Here is a 16,328-nt window from a genome sequence, read left to right as displayed (position 1 = left end):
AATTACAGTAACATAATTTTTAAAAAATGAGCTTTAAAGTTATTATAGCATAAGGAAATGAATTCAAAACTAACTTTTTGCCAAAATCCTATTTCATTATCAAGATATTATCTCAAAGTTGGGACAGTCATATTTCTGATTTTCTTTTCCCACAAGATATGTTCTATAACTTAGAGTTTAGCAGCTCACTGATAGGATATTATCTATTATTTACCCCCACGTGGTACCAGCATACTTGGAGACAAGTAGTTTGATATATGTTGCTGAAGCTTTTGCTATTGTTCTATCCATTTTTTCCCACCCACCCCTACTACTGTTTTCTTTTTTTATAATTCAATTCTTGCTCAGAAGGTTTCAGAGAGTCTCCTCATGTTTTCTTTTCTGGTCCCTCATGCTGTATCCCAAGACAGGACATAGTCATAAGCAAGAAAATTACAGTATCATTAGTTTATTACTTCACCCTAAAAAATACACGTTCTATTAGTCAAGAAAAAAAATGTTATGTCTGCCAATACTCCATCTCCCTGATTAAAAGTAGAGTAGAACCCAGTAAAAAGTGGGATTAATAGCAGTTGGAGATTGTGGGGACTGTGAATGCAGGTTATAAGGTTAGACTCATACGTTGACTTACATGATATACTTTGAGAGATGATAGACCCTCTGCCAAAATACTTAAGTGCTAGAAATTTCACTAGTAGTCTTTTATTTCCTCAGATCTTTGATGTTTCCTGGAATAACCACAGTAGTGCAAATAGTCTTGCAAGGAATAGCAACATTAGCCACATCTACTATTGAGTAGAGACAGGTGGGAAGACTTTTCTTGATAGTGGGATGAGTAGCTGGGCTTTAAGAGATTCTTTCACTTCACATTTTAATGTAGAGCCAACCAATAATAGGGAGAAAAGAAACACCTGACTATTGTTAGAGAGCTTCCTGATGAAGGGGTAAATCTTCAGGAGAGGATGTGGCTGATATCTGCATAACTGAGACCCAAGGCTTTTGAAAAGTTGGATTTAGTTATATTTTTTGATCTATGAATATTTGGGTAGTTTTTATAATTTAAATAAATGTGTTTGTTGTGCAATGAGGAACAATGTCTAAAATTTGGAAAATCTATAAATTGTACTTTTTCATAGGCTAATTTCATAAATTTGGTTCATGAATCTGAGTAATCTAGTAATTTCAAATTTAAGCTAAAACGTTTTGTAGTGTTTCTGTCATATATAGTTCCTCCGTCATAATACTTTATTATTTTTTAATTATGTAGTAATATGTACTATAATCTTCATCATGTGTACATATTTTAGTACATAAATCTCTATCTAATAATGTGTTTTTCTTCCCTCTCAGACAAACTTTCCAGAAATGATGAACAGATATAAACAACTATTGACCTATATTCGGAGTGCAGTCACAAGAAATTATTCTGAAAAATCCATTAATTCTATTCTTGATTATATCTCTACTTCTAAACAGGTTAGTTTCTGTTTTTGCCTCTTGGTACTTATCAGTGTGTTTCTTATTTATACGAAGGGCTTTGTTCTTTTTTAAGAAAGGCCTAGAAGTTCTATTTAAGCAGTTATGCTAGTCATTAGTGTGCTTTAAAAATAATGTATACTATTTTCTTGATTTTAGTATTAATTATATAATATTAAAAAGTAATAACTCTAGCTTAATCTCTTTAAATAATATCTTGAGATACTAACGTGAGCTGCACACCACTTTTGCAGGTTTATATTAGACTCCCATACAGTCATTATTGCAGTTCCTTCTAATAAACTTCATCACAGCTTCAGCTAGCCATCCTGAACTGTTACATACGTAACAGTAAATCATAGATGATTTGTGTAGATTTAATTAAAGATCCTTGAGAGGAGAACCTGTACTCGTATCAATTAGTACTTGGCATTACTCATTAGGTGTTCAGTAAATGCTTGTATTAAGAATGGGTGGATGATGGGGGATGAAAGGAAGGGCTGATGATAAAGAAACTACAGTGGGCATTGGGAGTGATAGTGCTTTTATTATTCTAGATTTTGGTTATTAAGATAAGCAATGATGATTTTATTTTATTTTATTTTATTATTTTATTTTATTTTATTTTATTACTAAGATAATTTTTAATTGGATTGTTTGTTCATATTCTTTTAAGCAATGTAGTCCTAAAGTTCAGCTTGTCTTACACTATGATATTTGAGCACAAGAAGTATTCTCTATAGCATTTAGTATTTCTTAGAACATTTGATACTTTTTGTACTCATAGTAAAAAATGTTCTTCTCAGAATCAGCCTCTTTCATTCCATCTTTTCTGCTAGATGTCATTTTTATTTCTTGAAGCAGTTTATTAGTTTTACTCTTTATATCTCAAATATATGTAATAGAAATAGAGGAAGATAAACTTATATGTTTTGTTAGAACATTACCACTTAATGGCACTAATTCTAGAGTTGTTACGTATCAGGGGGATTTTCTTAAGTGGGAAAATGTTTCCTGGGTTCTACAAACAAGTGTCATCAAAGCATTTTTGGTACACTATTTATAAATGTTATACCAGATGTTGGTGGGGGGGAATTAAGTAATTTTACAACTTCAGTATTGCATGTTGCTTCATGCTATATATATAAGCTTTTTGTCTTTTGAAAGTAAGAACAGATATCAGGTGGGCGGCACTCGATTTACTCAGTATGCCATCAGCAGTCATGAATAAATGGGCAGCCTTTTCTGAAAGTATCAGACTTTCTTGTTCTCCTGGCCCTCTTACTTCTTGATCCGGTTAAGTAGAGATCTAGAGAATCAGATATTAAAACAAAGGCAGAGCCAAGTGGGGTGAGGAGGGTGGGCAGGGAAGCTTGTCATAATGCAAAGCAGATAGTGACTTCCATGAAAAAACGTCACACTCAGATTGGTGAATTGACGGTGGTTAGACACAGCTGAAATTCTGCTAGACTCTTCCTTCCACAGTTTGCCAGTAACTTAAAAGCTGTGTGGCCCAGTTAATTGATTAGTCACATTTATAGAAGAATCTTGAGGGAAGAAGCTTATTATTCTTTGTTTTTTTAGTAGCTTGCTTAGTGTTTGCCACATAGTGGATACCAAATAAGAGTTGAGGGAATAAGATATACACTATTAATAACAGTACGACTGTTCTATGTACGTGTCATTTACTTCCGTTAAGGTAAAGTGAGTTATTAGATTGGAAAGGACAAACCTATATTATTAAAGATTAGATATTTTCTAGGTTTTATTTCTAGAAACTCACATAAAAAGATCTTGGCACTTATTTTTTTGTAAATTTGGTCTGTATTTTGCTAAGGTTGTGCTAATTTTGTGGACTGTCGCAGACATTTGGTAAGATACAGATAGTGTGTCTTATGTGTATTAAAGTTCAAACATGCACTTTTAGTTTGCTCAAATTAACTTTATTAACAGGTACAAATTTGCTGTTTACAATTATAGAATTCTGATTTTTTATGTCAGATGGATTTACTGCAGGAATTTTATGAAACAACACTGGAAGCTTTGAAAGATGCTAAGAATGATAGACTGTGGTTTAAGACAAACACAAAGGTAACAATTAAAATCACTTAACATTTTTTTCTTTTGAAGAGTGGGCGGGTGTCCTTAATAAACTCTCCTAAAGATGCACACCTTCTCCTGTTGAAATCTTAATGAGTTTGTTTTTTTACAGCTTGGGAAATTATATTTAGAACGAGAAGAATATGGAAAGCTTCAAAAAATTTTACGCCAGTTGCATCAGTCCTGCCAGGTAGCATTCCCTTATTTTTTTTCTTAATATTTCTTCATAATAAAAAAGCATAAGAAAAAAATTGTATTCGAAACATTGCTTAGGGATGTTTTTGTTAAGCATCATCCCGAAAATAAAATTTGGAAAACAAGTTACCAAAAAGCTGATTTTTTTTCTGAGTATTACATTTCTTCCTGTTTTAATGCTAATTTCAATCCTGTTTTTGTGGAATGAAGCACAGGTATCAATAAAGAAACAGGCTAGTCGTGAATACTTACTAAGAACAAGTCTTTCTTATTTAGTTATGTACCCTATGAAAATAGGAAAAGATAATTGTAGATATATATAATAAAGATATTTCATATTCTAGTTTATGAATCCTCTATAACAGCACCATCCAGTAGAAATTCATGTGATGCTAGAAACATTCTGTATCTGTGCTCTACAATATAGTAACACCAGCTACATGTCATCAGACATTTGAAATTTGGCTAGTGTGACAGAGGTACTGAGTTTTTTATTTTATTCATTTAAATTTGAATAGCCACATGGTCTGGATAGTGCACCTCTGTAACTTTTTAACTGTGGGCTGTAATTTTGTATTTCCTTTTTTGTCTTGATCAGTAAGTTATTTCATATTAGTTTAAATTTTATGTAGAAATACTGTTTTAAATATTTTTAGCTCTACCAATGCCATGTAGTATTATTTTAATTGTATATGCTGTTTCTGTGAATGGTGGAAAAGTTGATCAGGAAAGTGTTCTGAATTAATGACCTGCAGATATTTTCATTTTAATAGTTTTGCTTTTTTTAGTTTTTAAAAATAAGAAAATGTTTATATTTCATAATGATTTTTGCTTTATAAAGCAGATAAGTCATTTATGACTTGTTTCTTATCTATACATTCTTAGGAAAGCTTAGTCTGATGCCTAAACAACTGTGGGTTCAGTTCCATGTGAAATGGAAATGGTAGAGAAGCCATTTCTGAATGGAAGAGGGTCTTTCAGTGTGTACATAAGGAATGTGAAAAAGCCCTCTGGAGAAGCTTTCATTTGGATTATTTCGGAGCATAAGGAAAATGCTATCTGGATTGTAAATAACATTATAGTATAGCAGAGATGCATGATAATCTGGATGTACAAATTGTCTTGCATATCATATTTTTTACTCTGATTGTGATTCATTAGAGAATAAGTAAACAGAAGCTTTAAATTGGAAGACCAAATAAATAATAGATTTTGGCTTTGTATATTTCAGTGCTTGATATTTATGATTATCTGACTGTTGACCGTATGCTGTTTTTCATGGCCTGCATTTTGTGAGCTGTTGGTCATCTTTCAAAGTCAAACTCAAATGTCACCACCTTTGTTATTCCTTTGGCATCCCCCAGGAGAATTAATCCCTTTCTCTTCTATTCTTCTAGGCACTTGGTTCATGCTTCAAGTAGAATCATTATCAATTTTATTGTAATTTATCTATTGACAGATTAGTATTCTAGATTGTGAACTTTTTGAGTTCAGGAACATTGGCTTATTTAACTTCATGTTTCCTCAAGGTAGACCCGGTCCCTGGCACTAGGAAGGCACTCGGGAAGTGCTTTTTGATCGAATCAGTGGATCTAAAGTGGTTGTGAAGATTTGGGGAAGACCATAAATAATCTCTTAGATAAAAACAAATATTACAAGATTTTATACATTAAAAAAATACCTCTAGAGGCCGGCCCGGTGGCGTAGCGGTTAAATGCGCACGCTCTGCTTCGGCGGCCCAGGGTTCACAGGTTCGGATCCCGGGCGTGCACCAACACACCGCTTGTCAAGCCATGCTGTGGCGGCGTCCCATGTGAAGTGGAGGAAGATGGGCACAGATGTTGGCCCAGGGCCGATCTTCCTCGGCAAAAAGAGGAGGATTGGCATCGGATGTTAGCTCAGGGCTGATCTTCCTCACAAAAAAAAATACCTCTGGGACTCGCCCGGTGGCATAGTGGTTGGGTTCGCGCGCTCCGCTTCAGCAGCCTGGGTTTCGTGGGTTCAGATCCCAGATGTGGACCTACACACCACTTATCAAGCCATGCTGTGGCAGGCATCCACATATAATAGTGGAGGAAGATGGGCATGGATGTTAGCCCAGGGCTAATCTTCCTCACCAAAAAAAAAAAAGAAAACAAACCTCTAGCCACTTTTTCCTTATCGAATGACTAGAAAGTATGTGTGGGTTCTCTTTTGGCCATTAAAGGTAGTGTTCTTAGTACTTTAGGTCCCAATTAAAATTTGTAGTGCATTTTCACACAGAATTAGTATTATAAATATAAGGTGCTCAGGCTAACTCAAATAAAAACTAGATTGACCCTGAATTCTATCTTGACTAAAGTTCATTATTTGCTTTCCTAGACTGATGATGGAGAAGATGACCTGAAAAAAGGTACACAGTTATTAGAAATATATGCTTTGGAAATTCAGATGTACACGGCACAGAAAAATAACAAAAAACTTAAAGCACTCTATGAACAGTCACTTCACATCAAGTCTGCCATCCCTCATCCACTGATCATGGGAGTCATCAGAGGCAAGTTTGGTTTGGAGAGGGTGGGCAGTATCATTTAAAGATATCAAGGTGTCATTGCATATAATTGAATGACTCTGAAGGTTTTTGGTTTTAGTGAAAATAAATGGCAAAGTAGTGAAGTCAGAGAAATGATCTAGTCTTAGAAAGGAATTAGACTGAACTTTTGTCTTGTAAAATTTACATTAGTGAAGATATTTATTAATAATATTAAAGATATCAAGGTGTCATTGCATATAATTGAATGACTCTGAAGGTTTTTGGTTTTAGTGAAAATAAATGGCAAAGTAGTGAAGTCAGAGAAATGATCTAGTCTTAGAAAGGAATTAGAATGAACTTTTGTCTTGTAAAATTTACATTAGTGAAGATATTTATTAATAGAAAATTCACCATCAGAAGTTCTATTCTGGGATTGTAATGATGTGTGTATAATTACTTCAACCAAGGCTAAAGATTTGTAAATGCTTCTTTGGATGATGTTTAATGAAGAGCTTGCTTTTGAGAATTCAAGTGTGTACCTTGGGGCTAGTACTGTTCAGGTTATAGAATTAAAAGACTGGAAGCCACTAAAATAGTTTTCATTTGATTTTTATCAGGTGATCAGTCTTGTTATTACAGAACTGAAAATGTCTTATTTTCTCTGGTCTTATTCTTTACAGAATGTGGTGGTAAAATGCACTTGAGAGAAGGTGAATTTGAAAAGGCACACACTGATTTTTTTGAAGCCTTCAAGAATTATGATGAATCTGGAAGTCCAAGACGAACCACTTGCTTAAAATATTTGGTCTTAGCAAATATGCTAATGAAATCGGGAATAAATCCATTTGACTCACAGGAGGTATGTGTGTGCTCTAATTGTTAATTTCTATCAGCTATCTTTTGTGGAAATAAATGTTATTCTTTGTACATATACATAGTTAATTGTTGTGTTTTTTTTTTTTTTTTACTGTTTAGGCCAAACCATACAAAAATGATCCAGAAATTCTAGCAATGACGAATTTAGTAAGGTAAGACTTTATATTTCAGTTAAGGTAATTACCTTAAAGCAGTGAATAAAGAGGAGAGAGAGGAGAGAACTTCTCAGAATTCAGTTAATATTTAACATTTCCTCTTTTGTATTTTGGTTTGAAATATACCAAAGTTTGTGAGATTTTTATCTTCTGAAGTCATTTATTGTGCTGTTTCTGTTAGTCATGAGATTTTATGAGGTTTTTGCTGCTTTTTTTCTTATTATCTGCATGTTTGTGTGTCTGTGTGCGCGCGCGTGCTTTTTCAGTAGAAAACTGATTGTAGATAGTTTAAAACAAGTTCACAATGTTTACTGTTTCTACCTGCCTTAATCCTAAGTGAAATTATGAATTGGTCCACATAAGTCAAGAATTTTCAATAAGATAATTTCTTTACTAGTATATTTTCTCAATTGACAAGATAAAAAGATTATTTTAAAAAAGTTTACCTCAGATGATTTTCTGAGGTGAGAAGCAGAGGGGTCATACTGGTAAGAAACCAAAAGATTTATTGATGGTTTCTGTGGAGAAAGATATGACTAACGATGGTTAGGAACTGAAAAACCTGCCATAATCAATTAATATTAAACAAAATTATAGAAGATAAAACCATGTAAAAAGCCTAGAAAAGAAAGCCTATTTTTGCAGAAGAAATCAGTGAGCAAGAAAAATTTTCCTCTGGTCCAGGAATAAATGGAGCCCTAGGCTTTAGTGGACTTTCTTTGTAGAAAAGTGTGAGAAACTTATCAGGTTTCTTCAGGTCCTTTGTTTTAGATTGTACAGCTGAGTTTACCAAGCCAGAAGAATGTGATTAGGGACATAGGACAAGGTTTTTTTGCAGATATGTGTAGATAATTTAGATGACTAGACATTCTCTTCATAGTCTTTTTTCATTTAAAAAAAGTATTGTTAGACTATAAATTATCAGTCACCTACATAAAAATTTTATGTACTTGGAGAAAATAGCTTATTTTATGATAATTAAGTTCTTACGTAAAATGCCCTCATTTATCTGGTTTTTATTTGGCTAAGACTTTTACAAGTTACTAGGTTTTTGTGTTGTTTTGTTCTAAGGAAACCTTAATTTTAGCTGTGAAAAATAAGAATGATTTTATTTTAAAGGGACGAGCAATGATTAGGAGATAAAAACCCTAAATTGCAACATTAAAAAATCAATTTCTTTTTTATTGTTTACTTCTTTAGTCTATTTTAATATATATTTGTTGAATTAAGTTGATTTTAGTTATGAAAGAGATTTCTCCATTTTTATTTCAGTTTATTCCATCTACATTTGGCCACATTAACTAAGAGATGACCTGGTTAGAGATTAACTTCATAATAATTCTTAAAAATTATTTAGGGGCCAGCCCAGTGGTGTCACAGTTAAGTGAGCACGCTCCACTTCAGCGGCCCGGGGTTCGCAGGTTCAGATCCCAGGCGCGCACCAACGCACCACTTGTCAAGCTATGCTGTGGCAGCGTCCCATATAAAGTAGAGGAAGATGGGCATGGATGTTAGCCCAGGGCCAATCTTCCTCAGCAAAAAGAGGAGGATTGGCATCGGATGTTAGTTCAGGGCTAATCTTCCTCACCAAAAAAAAAAAAAAAAAATTATTTATAAAGTTAAATTGCTAAGCAACAGTTTAAACTTTTAAAACTCTTAAAGAAATATTGAGGGAAAGTTTTGCCCTAGACATTAATATTTTATCTAAATTAAATTGGTTGATACATTAAAATGGATTAAAAGACTGATTTATCAGACCTTTAAAAAGTAATAGCTGTATTTATATATTTATTATATGTTACAATTTACTCCAGTGAAGCCTCTATGTTAGAACTTGGAAACTTATTTTAATGGTAATTTTTGACCCAAACCAAACTGGTCTATGATCTCCCACATTTTGTATACGATTTTTTTTAAAGCCACTTAAATAGTGGAAGAATGTCTTTTGGTTTAAATATACATGTGTGCAAGTGTTTTCACTACTTGAATATTTCCTCCTATAGTATATTACGATAATGTATTTGGGGTAGGTAAGAAAGTAATGCTTCCTAATTTTATCTTCCTAGTCAGTTGCCAGGAGACTAGAGGAAAATAATTCCTGTTGAAGCACTTGAATCACCTGCCCCTAACATGAAGTTACATTGCGACCCAACAGATGGAAGCACAGCAGAGGGCGTGCAGAATGATATGTCTTACATATAAAGCCCACAGTGGTGCCATATCCAGAAGGTTGGCTTCTTCCTTCTCAGCACCTTTAGCAATCCCCATAGTGCCTGACAGAATTATTTCAGGAGTAGATACTAGACACCTCAGAGACGCATGACCATAAATCAGCCTTTGGCCTTCTGCAGCAGGGTCCATCACTCTTTACTTTGTGAGTGTGTCCCATTTGGCACTATTATCCTATTATCTACCACTGATATTTCTGCTTTATAACTCCATGAAATTTTTTGGCTAGAGAGAATTAAGAATCAAATATCTCCTTTGAAAAGTTTTGGCAGTTGCTGGTAGCTTTCTAGAAGATAAAAATTAGGAAGCTGCATTTCTGAATAACCTTTAGAGAGGATATACTGTCTTATTTAAAAGACAAGGCTCAACTCCTCCATATAGTAGTATGTATGAAACCTGGTTTCTTAGGGATTAAATGCACAATTTAATTTGAAAGCATCAAGCTTTAAACAGTTATTAAACTATTGTCAATTCTTAACAATACTAAGATTTTGAGAAGATTTTAATTAGCTATGTATTAATATAGTAATATAACCCCAAAAGAATATTTATTTAATCTTTCCTTTATAAAACTGAAAGCATTAAAAAGGAAATTCATTTTATTTGCAGAAGGATGTGTGTGTACTTAACTCTGATTTCTGTGTCAGAAACTATAATAATTTAGATTTTTGCATATAAAAGTTGAGAAACAGGCTCTTTGGATTATCTGACTTAATACCTAACTTCTTCATGTTTGACAAAATTTATGCTTTTCTTTTTCTGTCAGTGCCTATCAGAATAATGACATCACTGAATTTGAAAAGATTCTGAAAACAAATCACAGCAACATCATGGATGATCCTTTCATAAGGGAACACATTGAAGGTATATTCTTTTTGCTAACTGAATTCTGTTACTTTTTTTGCTACTGTCAACAGTGCGTCTTCATAGAGCTGCATGGAATTAAGCTGTTTTTCTTCAGTTTATTGCAAAGTATAGAAATGTTTTTAAATGCTGTCATGGAATAGGATACTCAAAATTATAAAGCTGTTTTAAAGAAATCATTAGCCAGTTTCATGTTATTAACGCAATCAAGTTGTTATATGATGTCCATTTCATTTAAGATAGCTGTCCCTTTTACCTTTTTATTCTAATTTAGATATTGTTGCATGTTTATTACTGATGCTTAGGTTCAAAGTTAATTTTTACGATTTATTTTTGACAAGTAACAAAAGCTTTGAAAATAGCCTGCTATAAATAATACAGAGATGCATTTACTTTGAAAGGTAGGCTAACATTATACCACTAAGTTTTTGATATTTTTAATAAGTTCTATTGGATTAATAAAGGCAAAAATCATCCCTTTGTTTTGGGGCCGCTTTGATAGCTCCAGTGTTCCACCTGTTATGGAGCTATTTGAGGATTTTTTATTGACCATTTGGAACAACTCATTCAAATACTTAAGATGCATCAAGAAAATTTGAAGAATACTTTGAAAGTAATGTTCTTTTGTTCCCCACTTTCCTTTCTCTTTCATTCAACAGACATTTTAAAAGTTCTTATATGAACGTAGAATGATACTGCACTTTGTGGATATAAAAAAATGTAGAAGCATTGTGGATGAACTCCAATCTAGTTTTTTAAAAAAAGACAATTGTGTATGAAGAAAATGGAGAAAATTGTAAAATCATTGTATAAAATACTCTAGGTTTTACGAGAGCATAAAATAAGGAACTTGGCTGGTGTAAATCAGAGCTTCTTGAAAGATGTTAATTATAGAGGTAGTATGACAACATGAATAAAATCAGAGAGGTAGAAACAAGAAAAAATTATGGGAGAGGCAGCCTCGAATCATACTGTACATCTGTTGGACCCAAATATTTTTAGATCCAAGTACTTTATGTCCTTGCCAGACAGAAAGTTGTATTTTGAGGAAATAAATGGTATAGTTAATTAATATGATTTACAAGTACATAATGATTCATAAAGATATACAAACTGTTAAATACCAATGTATTATTTTAATTTTTATCTTTCAGAGCTTTTGCGAAACATCAGAACTCAAGTGCTCATAAAATTAATTAAGCCTTATACAAGAATACATATTCCTTTTATTTCTAAGGTACTTATACTCATGGATTTTAATGTTTATAATTTGTAGTTATAAATGCAGTATACTTATCTTCCATTTAAAACAATAATTCTAACTGGGTAACATTTTATAATATTACATTTTTTAAATACAGCATAACTTAAGGGCTTTACTTTTAATGTGAATTTTTCTGTGTTTTCTTGGCATAAATTGAGTTAACAGAAAAGATAGATAAGGAATCATTAAATTTCTTTTTAAAGATTCCTTCAGCAGAAAGGAAATTCAGAAAATTCTAGAACAGAGAGTAGTAGTTAAAATATAAATTGATGAAGGGTTAACCCTAATAACAATAAAATTGTGGTAGGAATATACTTTAAAAGTTACAAAGTTAAATTTTATCAGACCTGTGTTCTCAAATATTTTGGAGTGATAATGAAATTTGTTTTAAATTTTCTCTTCAGTAGTTTTCCTTTAAGTGGTAGAAATGAATTTAAAATCAGAAAAATTATTTATATAAAATCACAAAGTCTTTAAAAAAGTTAATTAGTAAAGCTATAATGAGTCTTTTGTCTTAGGAATTAAACATAGATGTAGCTGATGTGGAGAGCTTGCTGGTGCAGTGCATATTGGATAAGTAAGTACTTGGCTATTCTTTATCACAAAATGTTTAGGACCATAAAGTTTGAATAATAATGGCAAAGGTAGCAGTTGAATTCTTGATTTTTTTATAAAAAGCCCCCTCTGGCTATGATTTTCTGTTGAAACAGGTATATATGTATACGTGATGGGTTTTGATAAATGAATGAGCATATTAAGCACATGATCTCTGAAAAAGTTCTAAATGTTTTTTTAGAAGGATTTCTGATTCAGTATATGACCCATATACATCTAGAAAATTATTTAATGAATTTTTTTATGTATTAGGTATAGTATATAATAGTTTTGAAATCATATCTTTCTTAAAAGCAGTATGTTATTTAAAGCTTCACAAATTACATTTGCTCTTGATTAATTGGCTAAGTTCTTTCAGTGAAATTGATGAAATGTAGCTCAAATCCGGTTTCTGTCTAGGGTTTGAAAAAGTAATGAATGTTATAATTAATGCCGAACTCCATCATTTAATGTAGGCAACACGTTTGGGGGTTTTTTGCATTTATTGATATTGTGAATATTTTATGAAACATTAGTCCAGAAGATATGCTTAGTGAAAACAGTTTGTAGACGTGTCGTCTTTTATTTATTTATTTCCAGCACTATTCATGGCCGAATTGATCAAGTCAACCAACTCCTTGAACTGGATCATCAGAAGAGGGGTGGTGCCCGATATACTGCACTAGATAAATGGACCAACCAACTAAATTCTCTCAACCAGGCTGTAGTCAGTAAACTGGCTTAACAGAGAACAAGCTTTCACAGACGTACTTAAGGCAACAGTGCGATGTAATCCTTAAAAGAACTGGGAATGGCAAAACTACTGTCGGTTGATGTGTCCTGAAAATTATTGGAGTTATGGCAGAAGTGCTTTTTTTGATCAACTGGTTTGTGTTTTGCTGCTGCATTTATCCCAAGAAAAACAGCTTTAATCTCCAGAAGAAAACCAAAATGCCATGGGATTTATGCTGTATTGACATCTTGCCCTAAACATACAACATCGTAGTAATTTGTCATGGGCAACATGACGAGAGAGAAGATTTTTGTCATGATTTTAAATACACTGACACGCTACTGTTGGTTAAATTTAAACATGTTTTACCTGCAGAAATTCTCTCACAAATAACCTGCAATAACTTGAAATGCATACCCTTTTGAACACTTCCTTTTCTCATGTATAAATTAAAATGTTTGCTGCATTTTGCAAAATGTCAGTTCTTCAAAAATGTGTCCGTATATTTCTGTACCTGCAGTGTAGTAAAGGTTTAGATGAAACCCCATAATTACAGTGGCATACTGTCACTTAGGTTTCAAGCAGCAAAATAAACAGTGCAGCTCAGAAATTGTAGTTTGGTTCTTGATGTGTTTTTATTACATTTGGGGTTTTTGTTTTGCTTTTTAGTACCTTAGAAATTTCAAATTATTTTATTTTTAGTTAATGATTTAAAAAAGCCTGGGAGCAAATAAGTTGGTTATTTGCTTTCAAGTTTTTAAAATAAGTCTTTATTGATAAAGTAAGTAGAACTAGTTTCTAACAGAACACTTGCATTATACTTACTTTGACATTAATGGTTTAAAGGAATAAATTTTTTTTTAAGAATGATATTCCTTTTTAAAAGAATAAATTCTAACTCTCAGAATGTTCACTTTAAACAAATATGCCAGAACATAGACAGCTAAATGAATGTTACCCTGCATAGTGATCATGCTGGAAAATTATTTCCTAATTCCAGCAATCTACCATTGCTCAAAACCTCTTGGGTTTTGCTCTTTTAGAATTGCATTCAGAGCTAATTTAAGTCACACACACTATTAACTTTATGATTACACATTGTTTTTAAAAAAAAAAAAAAAAAGTATTACAAAGCTTGATTGTTTTACAGTTACCATTATTTAGCACCAAATGACTTTTGACAGTTTCCAAAAATGAAATCTGTCTTTACTAGTAGAAAGTATGCAACTGGCTTTGAAGGTGATACCAAAAGAGTTTTAAAGGTATTTTGAGCAGTGGTAGGATAGTTAGGAGAATGATCTGTGGCCTTCCAAGGTGACTACCCTAAAGGAGACACAGCTCATTTGAATGTATTGAGTTTTGGATGTATTTGTTTCATTTTAAAAAGTTCACATTATTTTATAGCGTCAAAAGGAAGAACTAAGATTAAGATAATTTTTTTTGGTTTTTCTATTGCTTGTTATTGTGTAAAAAGAAGTGAGTGGCAGTTCAGAAGGAAGACTGTTGTAACTGAAGAATGACAACCAAGAATTTTTGATCATTAAATCAGATTTTATAAACAGTGGAAGGAGCATGGACTTAAAACAAGGCATGCTTATTCGGTTTTGTCAAAATTTTACGAAAATATGTCATATATATTTATACTAAAACTATATAATCCTTAGATTTAGGAGAGCAATCAGTTAATGTCTTTAGCAGATTAAAGCAGTATTAAATACAGGTGCAAGTTGAAATTGTAGAAAACTGAAAGAAAACAAAAGACAAAATGTCTCTGGTAGGGAATAAAAAAGTTTAAGATATTATAAAATTATGTGTATTTTCTTCTCTTTTACATAAATCATTTGTGAAACGTGCTAAATTTTTTTTACAGGAGTGATAATAATTAGGATTTATTTTTCAGTATAATTTGGAGACCCTTTGTTACCCAAATAAAAATGACAAGTTTCTTTGCCTGTATTCAAATATGTATGCATGTGATAACTGAAAAAGCCATGCTTATCTCTGAGTTGATGAAATTAGAATTCCAAGGATTTGAATGATGTGATCTAACCCTTACCCTCCAACTCGTACAATGCCCAGTTCTCCTGTCCTGTCTTTGCTGTATGCAGGAGTGCATCTTCCAGTTTCTAGGAAAGCATGCATTCGTTATTCTTTGGGAAATTGGGCTAAGTGTCTAACAATATCCAAAGTTATACCATAATCTTTAATTTAGTGTAATTGTATTAAAGTCATTTGCCATATTTGTTTTAGAACACAGGTTTTTGCTATATTTTAACAGTCTGATTAATGTAAAGCTTATTTTTTTCCCTTTAAACATTTTCTGTGTTCTTGTGTATCAAATCTTAGTTGAAATCTTAGAGATTGCTTTTCAAAACATAACTAAATTTAATGGAAGTAAAAAAAATTGGCAAATTCTTAGCATTTAAATTGCTGATTAAATCTTTCTTTTTGTGAAAACTGTAGTAACAAGTAGTTTACATCATATTGTAATGTGTTTATCTCCTTTTTCTTTTTACCCCTAAACCTGGATAAACTCACTCCACAGCAAACTGGCTGCCACAAATAGATACTGTCTGCCACAAGAGCTGGATTTCCATTTCTCATTCTAGCTCTTAGATTAATTTTAAAGTTGTTGATTAAATATTTTTTATCTACATCTTAATGGAACATAACTTTTTAAGATGAGATGATTGTGTATGTATTAAGTATTGCTTTCATTACATGAGCCCTTATAACTAAAGGTTGATAGTGTATCTTTCAAGACTACTGAGAATCTGATTTCACATCCAGGGTATAGTGTATAGTTTTAGTGAAGTCTGTTTTAAAGGGACTACACTGTGGGCAGTATAGTACTTTTTGTTACCTTATAATAAGATGTCAGTTTGTCACAGACTGAAAAACAGCTATTGTTATTTAAAATATTCTTGATGGTAAAAATTTTTTTTTAAATTCTCCTTTTTAATCAATAGTCTTTATTATTCTGCAGTAAACACAGGTAAGTACACTTTTCTTTTGGGGTGGAGATGGGAGTGAGGGTGTCTAATCAGCATATGAAGCAGATTATGTTGGTACAGAACACTAGTCAGTTTAGTCCGTAGGATAAAAAGGTATTTGCCTATGGATTCCTCTTACCTTTTTTAAGGGACTCAGAGTTATTCTAATCATTTATTTACCAAAGCTGCTTTTTAAAAATAATATCATTTTACTATTGTTTTAAATAAACCTGAAAGGTTTTCATTTGATTCAGGTCATTAAAGTGAAATTTGAGCATACAAAACTCTAGTAAAGCTAGGAGTTTCATTCTTTATATGGGATTTATAACATCTCGAA

General features: G+C 32.4%; 1 protein-coding gene across 4 annotated transcripts in view; it reads left to right on the top strand.

Annotated features, from left to right (window-relative positions):
* COPS2 (COP9 signalosome subunit 2) overlaps positions 1–14,954 on the top strand; it is a 30,790-nt gene extending 15,836 nt beyond the window's left edge. For 3 of the 4 annotated variants that reach the window (XM_004421556.3, XM_087427039.1, XM_087427035.1), the window contains exons 4-13: positions 1,351–1,476; positions 3,457–3,567; positions 3,689–3,766; positions 6,133–6,307; positions 6,964–7,142; positions 7,259–7,311; positions 10,310–10,407; positions 11,562–11,644; positions 12,190–12,248; positions 12,866–14,954. In XM_004421556.3, the coding sequence (XP_004421613.1) occupies positions 1,351–1,476; positions 3,457–3,567; positions 3,689–3,766; positions 6,133–6,307; positions 6,964–7,142; positions 7,259–7,311; positions 10,310–10,407; positions 11,562–11,644; positions 12,190–12,248; positions 12,866–13,010 (1,107 nt within the window). In that variant the 3' untranslated portion in view covers positions 13,011–14,954. The remainder of the gene's footprint in view (positions 1–1,350; positions 1,477–3,456; positions 3,568–3,688; positions 3,767–6,132; positions 6,308–6,963; positions 7,143–7,258; positions 7,312–10,309; positions 10,408–11,561; positions 11,645–12,189; positions 12,249–12,865) is intronic. The other variant, XM_004421557.3, reaches the window with a different exon arrangement.
* Positions 14,955–16,328: the final 1,374 nt, after the last annotated feature.

Source organism: Ceratotherium simum, chromosome 3 (assembly GCF_057802395.1).
Source record: "Ceratotherium simum simum isolate JZ-2026a chromosome 3, ASM5780239v1, whole genome shotgun sequence".
Classification (NCBI taxonomy): domain Eukaryota; kingdom Metazoa; phylum Chordata; class Mammalia; order Perissodactyla; family Rhinocerotidae; genus Ceratotherium; species Ceratotherium simum.
This window is presented reverse-complemented; position numbering and strand designations above follow the sequence as displayed.